General features: G+C 39.8%; 1 protein-coding gene across 3 annotated transcripts in view; it reads right to left on the reverse strand.

The window, feature by feature from the left end:
- MGAT4A (alpha-1,3-mannosyl-glycoprotein 4-beta-N-acetylglucosaminyltransferase A) overlaps positions 1 to 21,521 on the reverse strand; it is a 79,479-nt gene that overhangs the window by 39,209 nt on the left and 18,749 nt on the right. For 2 of the 3 annotated variants that reach the window (XM_068182722.1, XM_068182723.1), the window contains exons 3-5: positions 12,368 to 12,535; positions 9,786 to 9,926; positions 6,970 to 7,103 (exon numbers count right to left, since the gene is read on the reverse strand). In XM_068182722.1, coding sequence (XP_068038823.1) covers positions 6,970 to 7,103; positions 9,786 to 9,926; positions 12,368 to 12,535 — 443 coding nt within the window. Of the gene's footprint in view, positions 1 to 6,969; positions 7,104 to 7,936; positions 7,983 to 9,785; positions 9,927 to 12,367; positions 12,536 to 21,521 lie in introns of those variants that run through there. The other variant, XM_068182724.1, reaches the window with a different exon arrangement.

Raw genomic sequence — 21,521 nt, forward strand, 5'->3', positions numbered from 1 at the left:
GAACACTGTGTCTTCTTTGGAATCTGAAGCAGTGAGTTCAAGTTAAATACAGGGAACGTGAGACCAACTAGCAAGGCAAGAAACGGGAATGAGAATACTGTCATAACATAGCCAGCTGATGTTACATAAGCAAAATGCAGCCTGTGTCCTACATGAGCTAATGACTTCATCTCTCCCTTAAACTCCCCCCTCTACCACACAGGCAAGACATTTCTTTCTCTCTTCAGTCATTTCTATGATTAACCCAACGCAGTTCAGGACAGGGTTTCAAAATGCAAAAGCCTTTGGCGGCAATAGCAGGAATACAAGTGTACTCTTGTACCACTCCACTCTTGTTTCTCCCTACCCTTGTGCCCTGCCTGTCAGATCCTCAATCATGAGAGCAAATATCCATATGGATTGTGCTGAGAACCACAGCAGCATGTCAAAGAACAAGTTGAGGTTTTAAGAAAGCCAGCCAGAGCAAAAAGCATCACATTACAATGCAAGACCAGACATTCCGATACAAGTCATGCTAGTGTCATACAGCCACTACTAGTTTTGTGGAGTCTGAAAGAAAGCAGCACATACTGCCTTGCAGCATGGCAAACATTTTGTTATCCTTGGGGAAGCTATTGTAGAAACGCTCTAGACAGCTTGTCTTCCAGAAGATAGGCAGTTGCTGTGTAGAGTCTAAAGAACCCTTCTGCAATTTGTGCTCTTTATTTGGAGGACAGAAGGAATTTTTAGGTCAGGGCAGACCACTGTAGCAAAACTTGATAGTGTTGTCCAAAAATTCAGTGCCAATTCAGTCCACCATAACAGTATGAAGTCACTTGCTACGATGCTTCTGAAATAAGATTATTACTACTACTTCCCACCTCACAAACACCCTGGATGTCACCAGAGATCAGACAACTCTGGCTATCAATAGTGATGCTCCCTTACCAGAAGGATCAGGTCGTTATTGTGGCCCAGGTGCACCTCAGCAAGTATCTCAGAGAAGTATTTCAGTCACACAAATCTAGGGCTTGAGGAAAGAGCAAAATCCTGGATTTTACCTTTGTGCTGAGACAGCAAATTTGTCTCAGGTACATTCAAGTTTTCAAATCCTGTCAAGGATCTTTTCTTAGATTTAAGAAAGATTTTTATCACTGGTGTAATTCCATATAGAAAATTTGCTACTCACTGACATGAGAAGAGAAACATAAAATCCTATGTTGGTCCTCAGTATCAGCAGTCCATACTTCTGTGTACCAAAGCTTAGGTGACCAAGAAGCAGGGACTGCAAAGACAGCAAAAATATCTCACTGGCAGGTCAAGCTACCTTTTCAGACACAAGAGCTGGCAGTGTATCAAGAAGGTGTGTTCATCCTGATCAACTTTGAGTGAGATGTCCAAAACAGATTCCCATCTGTGTAGGCCTTTAATATTATTTGGTGTAGATAATGTATCTTGACATAACAGCTTTGATTAGCTTTGATTTTTTAAAAATGTATGTACATTACACACACAGACATGTTTATGTACACACAAAGATCTATCAGACTTTCTCCAACTCAAGATGCACGGTCAGATCTTTCAGGGACTGGGAACACACTCTCCAGGGCAGTTCCAAGAAGGGGCAGCTCACAAACAACTCGCAAAAAGCATGAACATCTCTGTAGCTGGGATGATGCTAATACATCCAGGCTGAGAGCAAGACTGACAAAACACTCTTTTGCTTTTTATCAAGAGAGCTGCTGATCAGAGGGATCTATAATTCAGGCCCAGAGCAGGAAGAGGTGAAAACGGGCTTGTTTATTCTGTGGAGAAGGTTTACACATTGCACTGCAGTGTCAATACCTCCAAAACAGGTTCAGCAAGATTTCACCCAGTGCATGCGCCCATCCTTAATTTGCCAAGGCTTTGTTCATATCCCTGCACTGGATGGTACCTTGCTGGGTGCTTGTGTCACACTGACCTAACTGGGACAGAAACTTTTCCAAAGAAACAATAAATAAAAAAAAGATTCACCACAGAAGGAGAAGAGAGAAAACACTACTAAAGATCAACATCTCTTAATTTAGCAGCCACTCTTTATATAAAGGGAAAACACAATGACAGTAAAAGATAATCAAGATATGCAAATTTTTCCAGCTTAAGTGAACTGTATATACGTGAAACAACCGAGTAAGATTTAAATAAGGAATGTGTAAGAAAGTAAAACTTGTGGCCTAATGCTCCAAGAACAAATGGCTGGTCAATTACTACCTAGTCAGATGTAATCAGCAGCACATAGAAATAGCAATATGCTTTTGCATATCTGTAGTGGCTGCCAGTTCTTCCTGAAATTATTTGTCCTTCTGGTATTTTTGGTCAAATCAAGGGCTTATAATCTTTCCAGCATGCACTGATTACTGTTTCTACAAAAGACTGTGCTAAGTGCAGTCTCTGATTAATGAAGTGGACTGACAATAATTTCTGATATATTTAGAACAAGTCTAAGATGCACTTCCTTCGTTGTAAATGAGATCTCCCCACAGAAAAAACCCAACATTTTGTTTAGATACCAGGAAAGTATTATAACTTCTCTCATATTCAGTTGTGTGTGTGTGTGTATATATATATATGTCTATTGTTCCACTATGATAATTTAAAGTACTTCAAAACCGTGTTTCCCATATTAATTGCAAGCCCTAATAAATAAAAATACTAGAGAACAATTTTAACTCAGAGTTCATGGTTTCTTAAACCTAGAGTCCATGGCTTATTCTGAAAATAAGTTCTCGTACAAAGCAGGTTAATGAGATTTAAATCATTTGTTTTCAACTCATATGAGCTAGGAACTAGCTACATAGTGAGGGGGAATAAAGAGATTTTGAAGTATTAAGGAATAATGAATCATACCTATTTATTAGTCATCCTAATGAATACCTGCAACTTGTTCTGCCATAAAGTAATTTTAACAAGTTGGAGAACACAGACATATGTCAGTAACTAGGACAATTGAACAGTTTACTGTCAAGCAATTCTAGTAATTATTTAAATTGGTGATTAGTTGTCACATCAGCTGAGATATTTCAGAGTTTCTTGAACTTCCAGTATGGAAATTCACTGTGTACCATTATATTACTGAGAAATATCCATACAGTAAATGAATATGCAGATCTCTTTATTTAGCAACCATAATTGATCTATATTTACTAGCTCCCCTGTTTACACTGTTGATGCTATTTGCAGAAGGCCATTAGCCTTCTAATTTGTTTTCTAGTAAAAAATGAAATTACAAGAAATGAGTGAGATTGAACTACTGAAAAAATAGCAGTATTAGAAGAGTCTTGCAGCATGCTTAGCACAAAGCAATTACAGTCCACGACTGTGGCTCCCAGCAATGCTTCTTAAACACTGTAAATTTGATTTCTCAAATAAAGATAGCAAAAAAAATACTAATATCCTTTTAAAATGTTTTTTTCCCTATAATTTTCTTTTAAAACCATTTTTGTAGTCTTGTGCTCCCTTTTTTGTTGTTGCTACAAGCTATAGACAAGGCACAGATAGTAATTTAAAGCTTATTAGCAAAATTACATAACCTCACCCTATGACCATTTCTTGCTGTACTTATATTGCACATATGTTTGGGCAGAGGCCATACCTTTTTTTAGAATCTTTTGGCATCATTTTTTAACAAAAGCATAGTGGGTCAAAGTTCTAAAGTATTTTTAAATAAGCCTTTATTATTGCACGTTTTAATGCCAGCAATAGTCTACTGCATTTCAGGCTAGGATACCCCACAGAAAAGGCTATTTTAAAAGACGCAGCCCTTCTTTTTGTTTAAGGAGAAACAGAAATCAACCAGAGGAGTAAGCCTCCCTTCAAACAGCCAGAGAAAACGCTTAATAAACCTACAGTTTTCATCTTGCAGAAGGAAACTGAAATATACAGAATAACTGAGAACAAGCACGGCATAATTCAGGATGAAGTATTTAATGCACCGTATTAATTATGTAGAGAGTTCCCTGTAGCAATTGCAAAGCAAACTCCAAGATATTGAGCTTAAGAAAATAAAAAACAGGGTTCAAGAATAAAGAAGGAAAGATAATAAATTGGATGGAATAAGGATAAAGAAATGCAAATCTAGCAAGGGGTTACAAGAGAACAAAAATGTAAACTTTGGTTCTTGAAATGTTCCCATACAATCCTGACTCACAGGGCCCAACATTGGTGCCTGAAGAAGCACACAGAACTGCTCTCAAAGTGCAATAAAGAGGTAAGACACAGGAGTAACTGCTGTGTAACCACACAACTCTCCATGGACACAGGAGTAACTGCTGTGTAACCACACAACTCTCCCTGTGTAACCACACAACTCTCCACGGGCTCAGGAGTAACTGCTGTGTAACCACACAACTCTCCACGGACACAGGAGTAACTGCTGTGTAACCACACAACTCTCCATGGACACAGGAGTAACTGCTGTGTAACCACACAACTCTCCATGGACACAGGAGTAACTGCTGTGTAACCACACAACTCTCCATGGACACAGGAGTAACTGCTGTGTAACCACACAACTCTCCCTGTGTAACCACACAACTCTCCACGGGCTCAGGAGTAACTGCTGTGTAACCACACAACTCTCCACGGGCTCAGGAGTAACTGCTGTGTAACCACACAACTCTCCATGGACACAGGAGTAACTGCTGTGTAACCACACAACTCTCCATGGGCTCAGGAGTAACTGCTGTGTAACCACACAACTCTCCCTGTGTAACCACACAACTCTCCATGGACACAGGAGTAACTGCTGTGTAACCACACAACTCTCCATGGACACAGGAGTAACTGCTGTGTAACCACACAACTCTCCCTGTGTAACCACACAACTCTCCGTGGACACAGGAGTAACTGCTGTGTAACCACACAACTCTCCATGGACACAGGAGTAACTGCTGTGTAACCACACAACACTACACGGACACAGGAGTAACTGCTGTGTAACCACACAACACTACACGGACACAGGAGTAACTGCTGTGTAACCACACAACTCTCCCTGTGTAACCACACAACTCTCCATGGGCTCAGGAGTAACTGCTGTGTAACCACACAACTCTCCACAGACACAGGAGTAACTGCTGTGTAACCACACAACTCTCCCTGTGTAACCACACAACTCTCCATGGGCTCAGGAGTAACTGCTGTGTAACCACACAACTCTCCATGGACACAGGAGTAACTGCTGTGTAACCACACAACTCTCCACAGACACAGGAGTAACTGCTGTGTAACCACACAACTCTCCATGGACACAGGAGTAACTGCTGTGTAACCACACAACTCTCCACAGACACAGGAGTAACTGCTGTGTAACCACACAACTCTCCACGGGCTCAGGAGTAACTGCTGTGTAACCACACAACTCTCCACGGGCTCAGGAGTAACTGCTGTGTAACCACACAACTCTCCCTGTGTAACCACACAACTCTCCATGGACACAGGAGTAACTGCTGTGTAACCACACAACTCTCCATGGACACAGGAGTAACTGCTGTGTAACCACACAACTCTCCCTGTGTAACCACACTCCTGTGTAACCACACGACTCTCCACGGGCTCAGGAGCAGTGGCTCCCATGTTGAAACGCTCGGTTCACTGGTAGCCGCTCCTCTAGAAACACTCCCAAGGTGAGAGTATTCCACGGCACCTCACAGGAAGGAAGCTTCCAGCTATGGAAAACCCAGGTACAGCAACAAGGCTTGTCTAAGGCAACAAAAGATGGTGCAGCTGGGGACACTTCACTCCTGTTCCAAACTTTGCAGAAGACAGAGAATCCAGTGAAAACAGACAGATCTCATAGCTCAGACCTCCTTAAGCAAAACAAAAGAAACTCCAGTTTTAAACCTCGACAAGAAGCCACACTCGTAGGCAATAAAATTTCTCCAACTAATACAGTGAAGAAAAACACAGCATTCCAGTAATTCAGAAAGAATTCTGTTCCCCTGATATTCCCAACCAAGAGATGCTTCAAAAGCATCTTTTTTTTTTTCCAGAAAAACAGTATCTATCCAGACAGATAGTTTTTGACTGGCTGTCAAGAAAAAGAAAACAGAGCAATTCACATTAGAAAACACTAAGAAACAATTCTCAGATAAAAACAAAATGTTTATAAATGTTCCAAAGAAAGTTTTAAAATATATTGATAATAGAACTATTTAAACACCTGATTTTCCACTGATTCATCCCTGAATGGACACTGGCTCACTAAATTAAAATCATTTTCAGTTATAACTGGGGATTTGAATTTTTATCTGTGGGATTTATAAGACTGTTTCAGCAGAGCACTACAGTTAGATGGATGAAGGTCAAACAAAAATATAAATTTCCCAGTGTCTAAGTCAGACTTCTGAGAAAGGCATAGAGAACAAAATAGGTACATGCAATTCCCAGCATCCAACAGAATTATTTCTGAAAGTACTCTATCATTTTCCTAAATTTGATTTCCACTAAATCAGAGCCAGAGTGAATAAACAGTCCAACTGAACACTGAATTAATCCATTAAAAAGGTCTGGGCTTAAAACATTCACATTGTCCAGAAAACTAATCCAATAACAATCTGTGCCTCACATCTCCAAGTGCAGCACTCATTTGACAGAGGATTAAGCAGGAGCACCAAGAAAACAGGAGGAATCCTCCTCTACGACAGAGCTCCTTAGCCATTATTCTTATGTTGAAGAAATAGCACATCTTTGCCACTACATACAAACATAAGATTTGCAAAATAATCACTCCACTGAATCCATGTCCACCATTCCCCTGATAAAAAGAAAAAGCTGGGCTCTTCAGGATTGTATCTCAGAAACCCAAGACTGACACTTTCCTTTTCCTGGAAGGAGAGTCATCTGTCTGCATCTTGGAAAAAAAGAAGATCCTCATCAGCCCCTGAAAGGAATGTTACTTTTGATTAAAGGCAGGTTAGAAACTGTATAAAAAAATCAAAGCAATTTTACCTCTCCTATAAAGACAACCATAACACAATCCAGTTTTTCTTCAGGGGACAGCTTATCGATAAGGGAGTGGAGAGTTTCTGTAAGGTAAGACTTGACTTTTCTTTTCACTGTGGGTATTCCCATTACGATGGAAACTGCAATCAAACAAACCAGAAAGGTACTTTCAGTGATTGCATACACAAGACAGAAAACAAAAACCTTGCAATAAGGCATTGCTTAATAAATGCAAAGGTTTAAAAGGTGGAGATTGCAGTAATTAAAAATAGTTTAAAAATATGCCACCCAGCATCAGGAGCATGACTAACAGCTAACACCAATTCTCAGAACAAACACAGAAGACAAAAAAACCCCCAATCCTAGACATGCCAGACTATTGTGTAGGTGTGATGGGCTGATCCAGTCAGGACACCAGGTACCCACCAAAGCTGCTCTATTGCTCACCTCCTCAACTGATCAGGAAGGAGAAAATATAACAAAAGGCTTGTGGGTAGAAATAAGGGCGGGGAGAGACCCCTCGTTACTGTCACACTCAAAGCAGACTTGAGGAAGTTAATTTATTACTGATCAAATGCACATAGGGTAATGAGAAATAAACCCAAATCTCAAAACACCTTTCTCTTAGCCTTCCCTTCTTTCTGGGCTCAACTTCACACCTGATTTCTCTACCTCTCCCTACCAGGAGCACAGGGGTATGAGGAATAGAGGCTGGAATTCAGTTCATCACACATGATCTCCACCACTTTTCTCTCCTCAGCAGAAGGACTCCTCAGACCCTTCTCCTGATCCAGCATGGGGTCATTACTATGGCAGATGGTCCCTCATGAACATCTCCAATGTAAGTTCTTTCCCCAGGCTGCAGTTCTTCATAAACTGCTCCAGCATGGGTCCCTTCCAGGGGCTGCAGTCCTTCAGGAACAGGCTACTCCAGTGCGGATCCTCCACAGGGTTACAAGTCCTGCCAGTAAACCTGCTCCAGCATGGGCTCCTCTCTCCATGGGTCCACAGGTCCTGCCAAGGAGCCTGCTCCTGTGTGGGCTTTCATGGGGTCACAGCCTCCTTTGGGCATCCACCTTCTGTGACACGGGGTCCTCCAGAGGCTGCAGGTGGATATCTACTCCATGGGCTGCGGGGACACAGCTGCCTCTCCACGCTCTCCACCACAAGCTGCAGAGGACTAGCCTCCTTTGGGCATCCACCTTCTGTGACACGGGGTCCTCCAGAGGCTGCAGGTGGATATCTACTCCATGGGCTGCGGGGACACAGCTGCCTCTCCACGCTCTCCACCACAAGCTGCAGGGGACTCTGCCCTGACACCTGCAGCACCTCCTCCCCCTCCTTCTGCACTGACCTTGCATGTTCTCACTCCTCTCTCCAGCTGCAATTGCCCTTGAGCCGGTTTTTGCCCCCCTCTTCAATTTGTTATTCCAGTGGTGCAGGTCTGGCTGTTGGTTCCACTGGAGACAGGGAAAGCTGCTGGCCCCTCTTAGAGAAGAACCCCTGTAGCCTCCCTGTTACCAAAACATTGTCACACAAACCCCAATACAATGGGAAATAATCAACAACCATGGTATTATTCAGACAAGGTGCACCAAGAGTGATTAAACTCCCTAACTGAAGTTTAAAAATAAAACTGGTATAACCCTTCTTCAAAACTTCTCAGAAGTCTTCTTCTATTCTTCTATTTAACTTCTCAGAAGTCCTCTTATAAAATAATACTGCTGAAAGCCTCTAATACTTTCCTTGCACCTGGTTTTGGTTCTTCTAAATAAGCAAGTCCAGGACAGCAGAACTGCAAGGAAGTTCCTCAACACAATTCCTTCTCTCTGACAAAAGCACCACAAATGCAAAGCAATACAACCCCAGCTATAATGTTGCTACGATGATCTTTCAGCAGGGCATTTGAGTCCTGTGTTGCTTAACTTTTCCATAGTTTCTCTTCTGCACTGTAGCCAGGGCTGGCTACCTACTGGGAACACTGCAGATAACAGCAGGAATGCAGTGAAAGGACAAAGCAGACTTCGTGAAGTCCCCAAACCCTGAATTTCCTCCCTCTGTTTAATTAAATAAACCTGATTCCAATTCCTATTTTCTAATTCCAAATTCCTGCCATATATTCCCAGAGGGACATCATACAGACTTCACTTAAAATAATAACAAACTGTTAGATTTTCCCTCCCTGAACAACAACATTGAAATAAAAGGTATTTATAGTCAGAAAAATAAACCTGTGGCCTGAGCCCACACATTTGTCATACAGGCATGCCTTCTGTTAAAAGGAGTAATCAAACTGAAGTAATGAAAAAATACAAGCCACGAGTAACTACAACAGTGAATTTTTTTTCCCCTCCAATGACTGTCCAGATTTTATTGACGCAATTATAGCTGGTCATCTTAGTTCTCTCAACTTTTAATTTATACATTGAAATATACTGTTCAGAACAAGAGAAACACCAAAATAATTATAACCATGCATGGTTGCCCTGCAAATCTGAAAAGCCGAAGGGATATACCCATTAGCAGTTCAGAATCTGAAATGCTTGAGCTCTGTTTCCTTTTAGTTACAAAAAAATTATCCAAACTAAATGCTTCTTCATGTGTACTTTAACATGGCATGCAGTGTGACTGAGATTATGCAGAAAAGAGCAAAGCTGAAACCAAGCTCCTTTCATCTCAGTTTCAGTGTGAATTCAAGGGATATCAGTATCACACAAGTTAAATGAGATGTCCTTCATCTACCAAGAAATGCAGCAAATTAGTTTCCTAAACTAGAAGGTCCTCCAGACACAAAACATGAAATAACCATCATATCAGCATACCTCCTGTCCTTCCAAGGCCAACCTGCACAGAAGGTTGAAGGCTTCCTTCATTTTTCAACAAATGAGGCAAATGGTAATAGATATTTGGCACTTGAAGAGATTTTCTACTTGTTAGCTCTTTTAACAATTTCAGCGTCTCATCTGCAAACACATAGGAAATCAGAAATGCAGAAAATAAATTATATGAAGTTTTAAGCATAGTAAACAGTATAAAATTCCAAGCTTGGTCCTAACTGGAAGCCAGAATAAATTGTGCACTTTTCTGAGTCATTGTATCTTTTCTACAAAGGAAGTCTTTTCTTATTTCAATTCTTTGTAAATGATGGCCAAGACTATTTTGCACCTATAACCTTATTACAGATACAGTTAATATTTACATGATCACGTAAGATTTAGTATGAATTTACAGAAATAAAGAATGCTCCATTTATTTGGGGAGTTGATGATTTTGAGGGGTTTTTTTCCCAATTAATCAAATGGGAGGCTTATTTCCCTAGATAATTTTTCACTTTTGCTTACAGAGGTCATCACCATCCAGCAAACAACACTGCAAATAACTTTTCAGAGCTATTAATACATACTGGAATATACTGCACATAGAGATAGAAAATAAAATAGCATTAAATACGCAGTTGATATTTTGAGTATTCCTGAAAAAAAAAAAAAAAAAAAAAAGAAAAAGCAAATTTAATTTAGTCCATTAGAATAAAATTATCCAATTAGATTCCATTCGAATCAGTCTTGCTCGTTCTAGTGCAACTGCCTTCCAGTATGTCCAGGTGGCTTTCAAAGTTGCAAATAACAGCTTTTAAAATTACCCTGCTGGGTGTGTTGATTTTCTTGCATCAAGTGTGAAAACAACTCATTTCAAATGAAAAATATGATAGCATATGGATCTTTGAAAACTTATGGGCTTTATAATATCAAGTTAAGTAAAAAAACTGCAGTCAAGGTTTCTTGATATAAAATTAAGAAGCAAGAAAAAGAAAGCCATAAGTGTAATTCCTCTCAGATTCTTAGCACAGCTTCTACAAAGATAGGAGGGTTTTGTTGTGGATTTTGGTTCTGTATGTTTGGGGATTTTTAAAGTATTTATTTTTAGGTGAAACTAAATTCCTAACTGTCGAAAAAAGCTTTGTAAACAGATGCCATAAGTAGGTATGTCTATTTTGATAGACGCCAATACAGGCACATTTAACTTTTCCTGCTAACATTTCTTTAACTTCATCTGCAAAACCTGGACTAAATTCTGTCCAAGTATGACAGCTCTTGTCGGAATGAATAAGGATCTACACAAAACAATCTGGAATTCTTTCATCTTCAAAGAGAGCAAAGAGTATTATGCATACTTAAGTGTATTAAGCTTAATAAAAACCTGTCTAATACTATGTTCTGAGCACAAAAGCTCAGTAATTCAGCTGGATTCCCATGATGACTCTACATGGCCAAGCGTGTTTGTCCATCCCAGCTGGGATCCAGACATGGTAGAATGTTAAATGAATTAGTACTTTCAGCTGCATCAGAAGAGAGTAACTCCTTATAAGCATATTGCCTAAAAGCAAGCTAAGTCAATTTTAGAAACAAATGTGATAGTAACTTAATCCTAAATCCAGAATCAAAATCATTTGACCTCCTCCATTCTCTACTTTAAAAGCAAAGCCACACACATGAAATAGGAAGACAAGATTTATAGACCATGCTAAATGTAACCTTTATCTGTGTAGTTCCTGGAGATCCAGGGAACTACTGAGATCAGGCCATTAGTGTCAGACAGCAATTCATGAGTGGCATCAGTACTGGACCCTGTAATTATAACCATTTCCCAACAAAAAAAAATCTATTGAAAATAGTAAATCATAGCACAAATGCAAGTAGACAACAAATTCAAAAATCTAGTTCCAGGCTTTTGAATTGCAAAACTCTTCGAGTTTCAACTCCTTATAGACCAATTCCTTAAGACCAATACAGTCAAATTTCTGCAACCTATCAAGTCAGACCTCTTGACAGAAAATTTGTACTTATTTGTGATTCATTTTCCATCCACAAAAATCAGAGCAACGAAACAGTAACAGTGCGGTTTAAAAAGTTAACATCAATAGTCCGGTGAACCACCCGTCTCCAAAATGGGAGACATCTTACAAATCATAAGCGATAGTTTAGTCTATATGATTGAATACTTTCCAGTTGACTTTTAAGCTTATTTTAACTGCTTCAAGTTCATCCATTTCTGCTGTTTGCTCACTTTTCCCCTCTGACTCTATTTAAAAAGTGATGTAAATTAATTGTCAAAATATAGTCAGCGTAATAGACAAGTAACCAGAAGTTCCAAACTTTGGGAGCTAGGTGTGGAGTAAGTAATTCTTATGACTTCAGGGACGGAATAAGCGTGTGTGAATCATTAAGAACAACAACTAGAAAAAACAAACCAAAGCACCCACATCATACACAACTTATTACACATCCTTTATTCACACTGCTGAGCAGTTTCGTCCAGCTCTCCTGGGAGCAATTTCTTATTCCATAGTAATAACAAGAAATATTGGCATTGCAGAGTTATAAAAAAATATCTTGGAGCACGTTACCTGAAAAATTATTCATGGCATTCTTACTGCCGTTGGTTTCTGCCACGGCCCTCCTGAACTGCTCCAGGATGGCGTTGAGCTCGGAGGAGCGCTGCAGCGTGCGGTGCTCGGCGATGCGCAGGCGTTCCTTCAAAGCGTGAAACTCCCGCTGATAGGCAATCAGCTTTTCTGGGGAGAAAAGCCACGATCTGGGTTATTTGCGGAAACACCCCCTGCTGACACATCCGACAACGCTGCTCAGCTTTGCAGCACCTGGAATGCTCCCAGGAAGGCAGAGCCTGGCACGGCCCCACCTGAGGAGCTGGGTGCCAGCACCCAATGCGAGAGGTGGATGGTGGACACTACTGCCTGTTATCTGTTTCCAACAAGCATCTCCTGTGGAAAAGGCAGTTGGATTAACATTTAGGCAGTGGAGTCAGACCCACACACCACGCTCACCACAGCTGGCTCAGCGAGAGAGGCGAGAAGGCTCCTTTCGCAGGTGTTCATTCCGGCAAGATTTATTGCACGGAAGCTGAAGGGAACCCGGGCGAGAAACGAGGGCTACCACGTGTTCTGGACAACTTAAGAATGGGAAGGGATGGAGGGACGGAGCTAAAGGCAGGGCAAGGGGGATTGGTCTCCTGGGGAGAGGGGGCAGCCACCAGGGGTACCCAACCAGCGAGGAAACGGGGAAAGGAGAAACCAGGGTAGGATGCAAAATACGAGCAGAGGTCCACGAGGGAGTCTCGTCTGTCCCACAGGAGGAATGAACTCTATGCTAAGTCATTCCAAGGCAATGCCCTTGGGAATTCGCTGAGGGGAGGGGGTTCAGGGGATGGACGCTACAACAGGCAATCCACTTTTCTAGGGAGAAAAACCACGATCTGGGTTATTTGTGGAAGCAAACCCCTACCGACAGATCCGACCAGCGTCTAACGCTGCTCAGCTTTGCAGCACCTGGAATGCTCCCAGGAAGGCAGAGCTGCACACACTGGGATGGGGCAGGCATGGAGGGGGGATGCCCCTCACCACAGCCACAGACCAGGGACACCCGGAGTGCCCAGCACTCAGCACAAGGCAGTTCTGAACCACTTCTTGGAACAGATGCCCACAAACCATTCTTTTAGGAAGCCACACAGCAGTGGCCCCTTACAAAAGCACAGGTTATGTCTTGCGACAGAGCTTTCTGAATACTTTGTAAGGATGAGTGGAACTTGACGGTATTTCCATCATATCAATTTTAAACCCAAGTTTTAACTTTATGGTCAATGCCTGAGAACTGAAGAACAAAATTTTTTATCAAAAAAATCTACTGATGTTGATACATACACATATTCTTGAAAGGGGACCAAAAAGGGAGATGGAAACACCAAAGCCGATTTGCTGATATATTTATTCCCTTTTCCCTTGACACCCAGTAAAGCAAGTGGGCCTAGATTTTGTATCCTTCCTTCCTCCTACTGGTGATTTCCTCAAATCTTCTGCTCACCATCATCACTATCACCCTCCTTCAACCAATATACAGATTCTGACTGGAGTATTTTAAGTGAATTTGCAACTCATAATCAATATTCCACCCACTCAGCTGACATCCACTGACATACCTCTGTTGTTATTTACCTACCCATTCCTAGACTTTCCGTATTGCAATGGCAGGGAAGCGGAAGGTTAGCAAGCAATTTTAAACCCTTTCTGTTGCTATATTACATAACACACAGGGCAAAAAAGGAATTGGAGTCAACTTCCCTTGTTAATAAGACTGCTGTTCCTCCAAATTCTTTCAATTTACATTTATTTTCCTCTTTTTTTTTTTTTTTGGTAGTTGGGATGTACTGCTCCAATTATGTTTAGAAAACTTAATTAACTAGAATGCCCTCTGTTCTGAAGATGGAAAAAAACATAATTCACTACCTCTTAAAAACATCTCCTTTGCCAGCTTTATTTTACTTCTTTCATTAAAACCAAACAGTTATTGCTTTTGTACCAACAAACCCAGAACACAGATGCTGGCCCATAACACAGTGTTAGGCACACTGTACACTGCTGACTGAATCCAGGCTGCTATTTGAAATAGGAATTGATGCTTTAGGCAGCAGCACTTAGAAGACTGGGAAATTTTTTTGGAGTTTCTGGGATAAAGGCCATTTTTATTTGCCAATGATAACTAACAAAAGTAGCTCAGCTCTGATGCTTCCAGTGAACTGTACTGGTATTGCATTCATGGCACTTGAGACCTCAAAAGCATTAATTTCTTTGAGAAATACTAGACAAGTAGTCAGCTTCCCACAGTTCCTTCAACCAGACATATCTAGGTTAAGGAGGCTGCTCTAAAAGATACATAAACTCTGGGCACCTATCCTTCACATATATAAGGCATTTTTTTCCATTAGGCACAATATTATTCAGTCAAATATAACTAAAAAATCCTAAGATTACAAATACAATAAGATTTTTATGTCTACTACCCTATGAGTATTTTTCTAGTTATTTATGCAAAATGAAAAAAAAAAAATTCTTTGCTTATGTGAACTTACATGACCCAAAACATTTGCATCTCTAACACTAGTAAAGCTAGCACTTTTCATATTTTTGGAGATTAATGTGTAATTTGGCATTTTGGTACTTGTTTTATAATATGGTAGGTTGTACTTTTAAACTAAACAAATTAAATTTAAATGCCTGACACTCATATCTTTAGCGTACTTTCAGTACTTCAAAGATCAGCTGCTCAGATACTTATTACTTACAAACAAAAAACACAACAAACCTTAACTCATACTGAAAGGCACCTGCAAAGGAGAAAATACATCTTAGATTCTTACAGTACCACCATCAGCAGTGACCACAGGTCCCAGACTTTAGAAAAGCATCCCTTAAGCCATCAGCAGTTTAAAAATATTCTAATTTGACTTCTCAGAGTTCCTGACTAAGTACGTGAGAATGAGCCTACAAGATTAAATTTAAGAATCTATTTTTATTTAAACTTTGAGTTCAAGTTTGGTAGAGAAGGTCCTATTGAACTAATTTGGTATCATTCTGTGATAAAATCCCCCTCCTCGTGGATGCAGGCAAGATGAAGGAAGGGCAGTGGTTGGTGCAGTCTCACCTGGAGTGCTGGGTCCAGTTCTGGGCCGCACAGTTTAAAAAGGATGTGGAGTTCTCTTAATGCATCCAGAGGAGAGCAACACAGCTGGTGGCAGGGCTGTCCTGGGGACAGCGGCTGGGGACACTGAGTCGGTCTAGTTTGGAGAAAAGGAGGTTGGAGGGGTGACCTCATTGCTGCAGCCTCCTGAGGCGGGGATTGGAAAGGGATGTGTTGAGCTCTTCTCCCTGGTGTTCAGTGATAGGACACATGGGAATGGTCCTAAACTACGCCAAGGGATGTTCACATTGGGCATTAGAAAGCATTTCTTTACTGAGACGTTGGCAAAAAACTGGAACAGGTTTCCTGGAGAGCATAAAGTATTTAGGAGATGGCCTGGACAATGCCCTTCATAACATGCTTTAGCTTTTGGTCCTGAAGTGCTCAGGCAGTTGGACTAAATGATTGTTGGCAGGTCCCTTCCAACTGAGATATCCTGCTCTATGACAAGCTGACTTGTAAGCATTGTATATACAAAACAGTCAGTAGTGCACCTGATAGTTTCAAAATACATTTGACCATTTAGTGTTTTATTGTTCAGAGATTTCCCCAAAACCAAAATAAATTGAATTGATTTCTTGTCCAGAAGTATGAAAACACTTTTTTTTTTGATTGCTATTACAGTAAAAAGGGGAGTACTGACCCTAAAATCAACACAGGTCAGTGATCATCATCAGTAAAAAAGGATTCTTTTTCTACAGGATTATGAATTCTGTTCTTATTCTCATACTGAAATCTAGAGTTATTTAAGAAAACAGAAGAAGGAATTTAGACAGTAAGTTACTGGCCTTACAGCACTGATGGAAGAACCCCAAACATATCTGTCTGTTCTCTGACAAACAAAACATCCCTCTAACAGCAGCTGTAGCCAATATTGAAGACATCTGGTCTCCAATAATTTCAGCATACAGGTGTATTTTTATTCAAGAATAATGTGCTATTTTACACTGAAATGAGAAGATATTCCACAATTTTCTCTGGAAGCCAGAAAGATCAAATAAAAGAAATATCTTGTTAAGAAATTACTTGAGAACTGAAAGCATTAATTCTTCACCATTTTTCTCTTAAATTCTAGTTGGTTCAGCAGTACTCCAGAAGCTAAAGACTAAACATTTTACCTGGCCAGAAGCTGTGCAGTTCTCTCAACACTATGTCAACTGAATCAGTACTATATCAACTTTTTCCTTAGTTGCAATACGTTCTCTTAAATATGCAGAACTTAGAATTTAGACAAGTTCACTTGAAAGTTGATGCAGTATTTTGAAAAATGAAAATTCAAATGAAACTCGGGTGGTTTGCCAGTTTTTAACCAGAGATGAAATCTCGGCTCTCAGCCTCCTCTGGGTTATTTACAGTTCTTCTACTAAATAACTGTTAAAAAAAATTCCAAAAAGACACCACTAATCCAAAATTACAAACTCAGTCCACTCTCCTCTTAGCCACAGACAATATTGACTACATAAATTGCTGAAGAGTTGTCTAAATTTGAAGAAAAATACAAAGTTTTAAAGCATGGAGTTTCTAGCATCCATTTTAGAATTAACATGGATTAATTATATGCAGGAGCATATAATTTCTTAGTTTGGGCTTTTGTACTTCTTGAAAAATCTCTTCATGTTCTTCAACCCCTGCTTTTTGTAACAGCAAAGAGTTTTCCCTTGAGATAAAAAGGGACATCCAAGTAAAGGAATAAGAAAAATGGCTGTAGTTTGAATTTAGAAAAGCATTTTGCAGAGCATTTCAGCTCAACTGAAATAGCATAAATCTGAATTGCAGGTAAATTACCAACACTGTCAGAACACTTGCTGTATTCTAATTCCAAATGAAATATCTACTGAACAATAAAACAGAAAAAATACAGTGGAAACTCAATCAAAGCAATTTTAAGGCTAGACAGTTTTAAAGTCAGTAAAAATCACCAAGAGCTTAGTTTTTTCTTCATGTTACTCTTCTAGCAGAGTTAGATTTTTTAGCGCCCCAAGCCTGTCAGTGTTTAAGAGGCATTTGGACAATGACCTTAACAACGTGCGTTAGCATTTGGTCAGCCCTGAAGTGGTCAGGAAGCTGCACTAGATGACCACTGTAGTTCCCTTCCAATTGAAACAGTCTATTCTATTCTAACACGAAAACTTTACGAAGAAACTATTTGAGTACACTTCTAAACTGAGTGGAGTGGACACGTGTAAAAGGAAACAATTACCTGAAAACCCTTTCACAACCCAAGAATGTTTTGGCGATTCTCAGTATTGCCATTATTCCTCAAGGAAAGCTTTGACTGTCTGCTAAAAGAACTACAGTCTACAACACACAAAGCAGTATGAAAGCTTTGCAAGCTGTTATTTTTCTTATCTATCAAGCAGGTTCCCAAACACGTTAAATCACAGGCCATTTTCACAACTGAAAATTGAACACGCTGAATTAAGACTGCTGAACTAATGCGGCTGCATTCACATAGATAAATAATTTAATAAATCAAAGACAAGCTATAATTTACTCAAGAGCTCTGTTTTAGTATGGCTGGTTGTACCAAAGGCAGATGTGTCAGACAAGATCAGGAAAAGCTTTGTGGCCTTCCCATATCACATGCAGGCAGTTGAGCTTTCCTTCAAACTCCAAACCACCTAAACACCCAAACTGATGCACCTGCCACACAGACTAAGGGGTAATCATCAATAGACTCGACACTCAAGAAAGATAGCAAGCCAAGCACAGAGGGCTTAGCTTTGCCAATTAACTGTAGGCCTGATTTATATTTTTTGCCCTTGCCCAACAAAACCACAGCAACCTCACCCCCTTTTTTCATTAAAGAACAACGGGACACACAGACAAAAGACTCTGGTTGGCAACAAAGCACTGTACACAAATATTCAGTAAGTAAAACACCCAGAGAAGGAACAGATGCCTGATACAACAGGACTTTTCCTCTACCCAAGCAGGGAAACTTCAAATCATTATTCAAATCAACAGTGCACTGGCAACAGTCCTACATTCGCCAAGGTAACAGGCCATGCCCCACCCTAATGACAACCCTCTCAGCTTTTACAAGTTAAAGGTTCCGCAGCAAAAGCTTCATTTTTCTGAACACCCTGTTGAAGAGTTATTAAAATGCCACTAAACAAATGTTTGAATCTGTGAGAACACACTGTAGTAAGTGCTAATTCAGGTATTTCTGTGATTAGGTATTCTACAACTCATTTACTCCCATTATAAAAACCCTACAGTAGTTACCATCACGCCATGGGTCAGAGACACTAACAAGCTTTGTGTATTAATTCATTACACTCCCATCAAGGATGTTGATCAATTTACAGGTTGATACAGAGCAGAGGTCTTACCTGGCAGCGAGCTTCCACACCGAGTTTCATCCAGAGTCAGTGGTGAGACAAGAGGAGGTTGCTCTTCAGAGAATTAGGGATTTGTCAACATGCCAGCCAATTCAGCCTGGCACAGCTCTTACAGGAACATTTCTTTGTTTGAGCTACATGAGGTATAAAAATTAAGTTCTGCACTTCCTGTAAAATCAGTTCAGATGTTTTATGTGATCCATGAAGTTGTAGTATCAAGTAAATCAATATCCAGTAAGTCATGATGATACCTGCATGGACCTGCACTTCATTGCCACAGATGTAAGCAACAAGAATTTTTTAGATCATGCTTGGTTCATAATATCTACGTACCTTACAAGCCATCACGTTTGTAGTATTACTGAAAAAACAGTCATCTTCATCTCTTAAAAGCAGATATCGTTTTTAATTAAAATCCTGCTATGCTAATATGTGGCAGACTAAATTATTTTCACTGTCACCCAAAAAACCACGTATTTCTCTAGCACATAAAATAAAATTCTTACCATGCTAGCACTTAAGGAATTCTAAACTTCATCTTAAAACAGACGCTTCTTTTGACAAAGGCTATACTTTCTCTTTAGCACAGGTTTTGCAAAATACAACTGCAAATACGATTACCCCGCACTGTGATATGAAGTTCTGTTCCTAGTGCACTGTAGTCATCCAATGCCCACATAAAGAGGCACGGACGCAGTACACATAGGGGCATTTGCTGAGGTAGCACGCACATTGCCTCCACGGCCCTTTGGAAGTGACTCCGGAGCTCAGAAGATATCCACAAGGCACAGACGAGGCACTGCGCTCTCAAATGTCCGACCGAGGACAGGCAAGCAGAGGAACTGTCAAACCAATCACACGGGCACAGACAAAAAGCTATGTGCACACCAGGGAGATATTAGAGATGTTCCAGAATCCTCCTGTGACATTTAGACTTACAAAAACAGCAAAACGCTGTAGCAAGCTGAGCTAATTATCAAGTGTCAAAGCCTGCACATAGGCACAAATCATACCTCTAAATCAGCAGTGTCAAACGGTGAAGAGTAAAGAAGGTGTTAACAAAATTTGTCCCCAAAGTTTAAACCTCAAGCGTGCTCACAAATCAGATTCTGACTTGTCCCAAAACTGGCTAAAAGCTGATGTGTGTTGTCCTTGAAATGTTACAATGTGTTACCATGGATGACTACTCAACAACAGCTAATTAGCTCCCTGCTCTTAAAGTGGAATTAAAACCTTTAATAAACAAGCTATGATGAGTTGTAAAATCTAAAGCAGCAAAGCAATCAACCATGCAAATACAAATAAAGCATTATACTGTAAAGGCTAACAACAAGACACGCTATAAATAAAAGCTCTTAAGAAAACTGCTCAAGGTCAAATTTTATCAGTCCTCTTTGAACACTTGATTCTGTAGGCCTTTTTAGTTACAGAGTTTGCAGCTATGCCTATTCATAAAGCTATCTTATTATTTTGAAGGGATTAGGGAATGTGCAAATTTTTGTAAGTATAATACTCTGTGAAATTAAAGACAGGAAAATATGGTAGATGTTTTACAAAAAACTACATCCTACTAATCATGACAAAACATATTCTGCATCAGGAAACAAACAAACAAAATCAAGATGCAGGAAAACAAGTGGGCAAATCATTTATTTATCCCTAATCTTGTTGTCCAAATTGATGGGTCATTTCAGCAATTCACTAGTTTAACCTACCAAAACAATCCATCAGAACTACTCTCCATTGCCCTTGTTTTCCACACAGAAATGTACTTACTAGGATTGCAATATTTTTAAAAGTGCTCATTCAAGTAGCTTTCATTGTGAAGAACAACTTTTTTTTTAGGGAAGGTTCTGCAGGTTTTCCTAACTTTGGTAAAAAAAAACCCTCAATAATTCTAATTACTTAATTTCTCATTGCAATTTTTCCATGTTTTGCACTTCAAGGATCTCTGTAAACAAATAATGTTTTCTGTTCTCTCCAATTTTAGTGCACTAGCACAAGTCTGAAGTGCTTGCTTTGAAACTTTCAGGGCCTGATCCAATCTCAGTCTAAATACTTTTGTTTAAACATTCCTTTGCAGCAGGAGCTCAAGTTCTTTTCTCTAAAATGTTGAAAGCAATCTGAATACGATCCTTTGTCATATCAACGGATAAAACATTTATATTTTGAACTGCAAATTTCAGAATCAATTTTCTTGTAAATAGTTCTTTGATCTGAGAATCTGCTTTCCATTTTTTCCATCTTTAATATGAATACACTAAAAATTATGTAGCTTACCAATCAAAATGCAAGCATGACATGGTACATAGTGTTTGATTTTTTTTCTAAAAAGCCAAAAAATTCACCATTTTTCTAGAGGAAAAAAAATCCTAAGAAATTAAAAAGCCAAAGAAGCCAAACTAGAATTGTGACAACTAATGAATGATTTACTTAAGGAGTATTTTCATAGCTGGATAGAACAGCCAGGAACAGTTTTAAATGTCTCCAGATGCAATTGCACACCTTTGCTTCTAGATATAATTTGTTCAATAGAGAAAGGTCACAATTTAGAAGATTTCCAAATCAATTATAAAATCCAGTATGACCACATTCAAATCTCCCCTGATGAGGGCTGACAGAGAGTCTGAATGTTCCTTTGGACACAAGGAATAAAAAGAATGATACATCAGAAAATCCAGACACC

The sequence above is a fragment of the Anomalospiza imberbis genome, chromosome 2, assembly GCF_031753505.1.
Source record: "Anomalospiza imberbis isolate Cuckoo-Finch-1a 21T00152 chromosome 2, ASM3175350v1, whole genome shotgun sequence".
Lineage (NCBI taxonomy): Eukaryota > Metazoa > Chordata > Aves > Passeriformes > Viduidae > Anomalospiza > Anomalospiza imberbis.